Source organism: Bidens hawaiensis, unplaced genomic scaffold (assembly GCF_021521415.1).
Source record: "Bidens hawaiensis isolate Kalapana, Puna unplaced genomic scaffold, B.hawaiensis_p1.1 tig00088928_1, whole genome shotgun sequence".
NCBI classification, from domain to species: domain Eukaryota; kingdom Viridiplantae; phylum Streptophyta; class Magnoliopsida; order Asterales; family Asteraceae; genus Bidens; species Bidens hawaiensis.
The window spans coordinates 5,609-9,473 of NW_027504368.1; the positions used below are offsets into that span (position 1 = coordinate 5,609).

At 36.2% G+C, this 3,865-nt stretch overlaps 1 protein-coding gene across 1 annotated transcript; it reads right to left on the reverse strand.

Moving 5' to 3' along the window:
* Window positions 1–790: 790 nt before the first annotated feature.
* LOC143607891 (uncharacterized) lies at window positions 791–1,420 on the reverse strand. The gene has a single exon (XM_077083169.1). It carries the CDS (start codon window positions 1,418–1,420, stop codon window positions 791–793), a length of 630 nt encoding a protein of 209 aa, XP_076939284.1.
* Window positions 1,421–3,865: the final 2,445 nt, after the last annotated feature.

Consider the following 3,865-nt stretch of genomic DNA (forward strand, 5'->3'; position numbering starts at 1 on the left):
TGAAAGAGCAGCAAAGGAGGAGGCAGAGCGAATCTTGGATAGAATTTCTGGTGTGAGCGAGTAGAGATCTCCAGAGCAATTGTTGTGTAGGATACGCGCCTTGGTCTTGAGATCCTTCACAAGAAAACCATATGGGTCAAATTTAATTGAAACTTGGTTGTCGGTTGCTAGGCGACGAACCGACAATTAAGTTTTTAATTTTAATAATATTAGGTGCAAGAAGGACATTGTTCAATTTAAGTGGCGGATAGGGTGGTTTAAGGGTTTGGTTGCCTTGTCCGATCACGGGAATAGTACTACTGTCGCCTACAATAATGTTGCGTAAAATACCGGTATTAAAAAAAGACGAGAAATTACCTGGGTGATTTGTCATGTGATTCGTTGCCCCAATGTCCATATACCATGGTTGCTCGGGTGGGTTGAGAGCCATTGTGTGAAGTGCCTGTTCGATATCGGTCGGTGAAAAGCCCATAGGATAAGCTTGCCCAGGCTTCGGTCCAAGTATGCCCTGACCCGAGGTTTGTGGTCTGCTTGATGTGGGATATGGGCATGGATGTGAAGTAGCCCATTGTTGCCATTGAGATTGGGTCGGACCCATGTTGGGCCAGTACCCAATAAAAGGAGTCCAAGGTGCATATTGTTGGTGGTTGTATGGACCTGACCGTCCCCTTCCTGAAGAGTTCCTGCCATGGCCTCGTCCGCGTCTGCGGTTGCCATCAGAAGACGAGTGGTCTGACCTCACCTGGGTAGTTGTCTCTGACTGTTGATGATCAGTTCGTGAGGCCGAGGCCTATAGGGCAGGGCCGGCCGTTTGAGCCGCACGAAGGGCTTGGCTGTTAATCTCTATTTCTTCCTGGCATAACCAAGACCGTGTTGCATTAAAATCTAGTAGAGGAGTGGCTGAGCGGATCACTGTTGCAATGGTCTGGTATTGTTCGGCTAACCCACCGAGCACTTTCAATACTAACTGAGTCTGGGACAAAGGAACATCAACGTTATATAATTGATAGGCTAATATTTTTACCTCTTGGCAATATGCGGCCACATCTTTAAAGTTTTCGAGGCGTGTGTTAGTGAGTTTTGTCTGAAGATAAAGAGACCGAGAACTCTTGTTATCCTGAAAAAGGTTTTCCAACGCGATCCACGCGTCATAGGCCCTTGTGTTTTTCTTTATAACGGTCTGGAGCAGGTCCATGGAAATTATTCCATAGATCCACTGCAAAGCAATTGCATCAAGTCGTTTCCATGACTCTTCGGGTGGAGGGGCTGCCGGACCCTTTTCTTTGTCAGTTGTACCCTTTCTCTTTGTCAGTCGAAGTTGGTGGTGTAGCAGAATATGGAGATTCAACTCATGGTTCAAGGTGGTCAGAAACGAGGTAGGCGGTGCAATGGATCTTGAACAATTCTGACCATGTGACATACTGGGCACTCTTGTTGTCCAAGATTATGGGATGAAGTGTTTGATGTTAGACACGGTGATTGCGGGATGGAATTTGGCCTCCATGTATGATTCAGAGAGAGAGAGAGAATGTATTACGGAAGTGAGGAGGGCAGGGAGATGAGGCGCCGATTAGAGGAGAATCGGCTAGGGTTAGGAGAATATAGGGGGATAATTTTAGGCTATTGATACCATGAAAGAATTGATTTCCCTTGAATTCCTCTTATTCATTATCTCCCTTTATATATAATAATTACAATGGTTTTCTCATATTTAGAGATAAGATTTACAAAGATCTTGATAATTCTAAATAATATTTTTACAAATAATATAAATCTATTATGGATATAGGGTAAAGTTAAAATAAAAAGGACAACAAAAATGAGACAGGTGAGAAGAAATCCAGTCCATTGATCTTAGATTTGAATAGCTGAGATTAATTTAATAAATAAAAATTGAAGGAAAGGACATAAAAGTAATAACCCATATTTGTTTACTTTCTCTCTCCACATGCAAGACACAAGTCAATTCCCCCATCATTTTAAAATGTCCATAACTTTTTCATACGACATTATTTTTTTTAAAAAAATTCACCATAATAATAAGCGTTTTTTTATCTTAAATATGAGCATCATATTGTTATATAAAAATAAAAAAAAATTAATGGGTTTTTTAGTTGTGTTTTTTTGTTGTTCATTGTGTCTTTTAGTTGAGTTTTCATATGAATTGTATTATAGATTTTAATCATTATATTTTTCAATTGGTACTCATATTAAAGACAAAAATTAAAATAAAGATTACGTCATTGTGTCGTTTTGTTCGTCATTAACTTTTAGTCATTGTGTAATACGTTCATTGTCTTTTATTCGGATTGACATATGACAAATTCATTTAATTTGAGAAAAATAGTATCGAGTTCATTGTATATTACGTTCAAGTCATTGTGTAATATGTTGTTTCCGTTGTGTTTTACGTTTCAAGTCATTGTGTTATATATATTCACCATTGTGTCTTACGTTTTAGGTCATTGTATTATACGTATTCACCATTGTGTCTTACGTTTTTGGTCATTGTGTTATACGTATTCACCATTGTGTTTTACGTTTCAAGTTATTGTGTAACATGTATTAATCATTGTGTATTAGATAATTTGTTGTTATTTTTTTCATTATTTTTACATATTATTATTACACAAGGGTGTTATTAGTATTTAAAAAAACATAATGATGAGTTGAAAGACACAATGACGAAAAAACACAATGATGAAAAAAGACACAATGATAAGTGAAAAGACACAATTGTGTGCGAAAAGACACAATGAAGAAAAAAAACACAATGATAAGCGAAAAGACACAATGGTGTGCGAAAAGACACAATGATGAAAAAAGACACAATGGTGTGCGAAAAGACACAATGATGTAATTTTTTTTTAATTTTTATATAACAAAAATCATACTCATATTAAAAAAAACGTTTGTTATTATGATGAAATTTTTTAAAAAAAATATCATACGAAAAAGTTATAGAAGTTCTAAAATGATGAGAGTATTAACATGTGCATTGCATGTGGAGAGAGAAAATGTGTACAATTTCCTCTATACCCTTTTTCTTTTGGTCTCACTTGACACATGTTAATTATTTATGGTTTTTCATACTTTTTATTTTTGTTACCCTTTGTAGAATAACTTAACCCTATTTATAATTAAGAAACAATTTTATGTAAAAAAAATAAGCGGGTCATAAGTCTCATCAAATCCATAGCTTTTAAACAAGGTTATAACATCTTATTTTTTTTGTGAACCCCTTTCATGGAAAAACCCTAAGTATATTATTAATTTTCTTATAATAAATAAAATTAGAAATCTGAAAAAATATATAAATATTAGATCGAATAATGTAAAACAATCCTTAAAATCTATATACTAGTAGATGAGCCCGCGCGTTGCGGCGGGAACATGAGAAATTAGGTCAGTAGGGGGATAGTTCGTTATGTAACCGGCATATGGTATTCGTCAAATTTGTAGTCGATATAGTTTACGATATAAACAATAAGAAATTTATATAGCCCTATCAACATGCCCCATTAAACCAACCTTTTTCCCCTTATTAACCAACTACAACCCGAACTGTCTCCCTAACTACATAACACTCTCGGTTATCCTTTTTTTCCCATACACTAAATCTAGTCCATTAAACTCTCATTTAGATCTTGAACTTGAGCGGGGGTAGCTTTTGATGTTATGTTGTCCTTTGTGTTCTACATCACCTGAGAGTGCTTTTACGCACACTGGTTACAACCAAACAGAAACAAACACAAACACGTTAACTTTGTTAAAGAACGAACACCAACAAGAAAACCATGTTCGTGCCAGATCATTTGTACGGTTAAAGTTGTATAACTGGACACAAACATGCTCCATCCGTGAT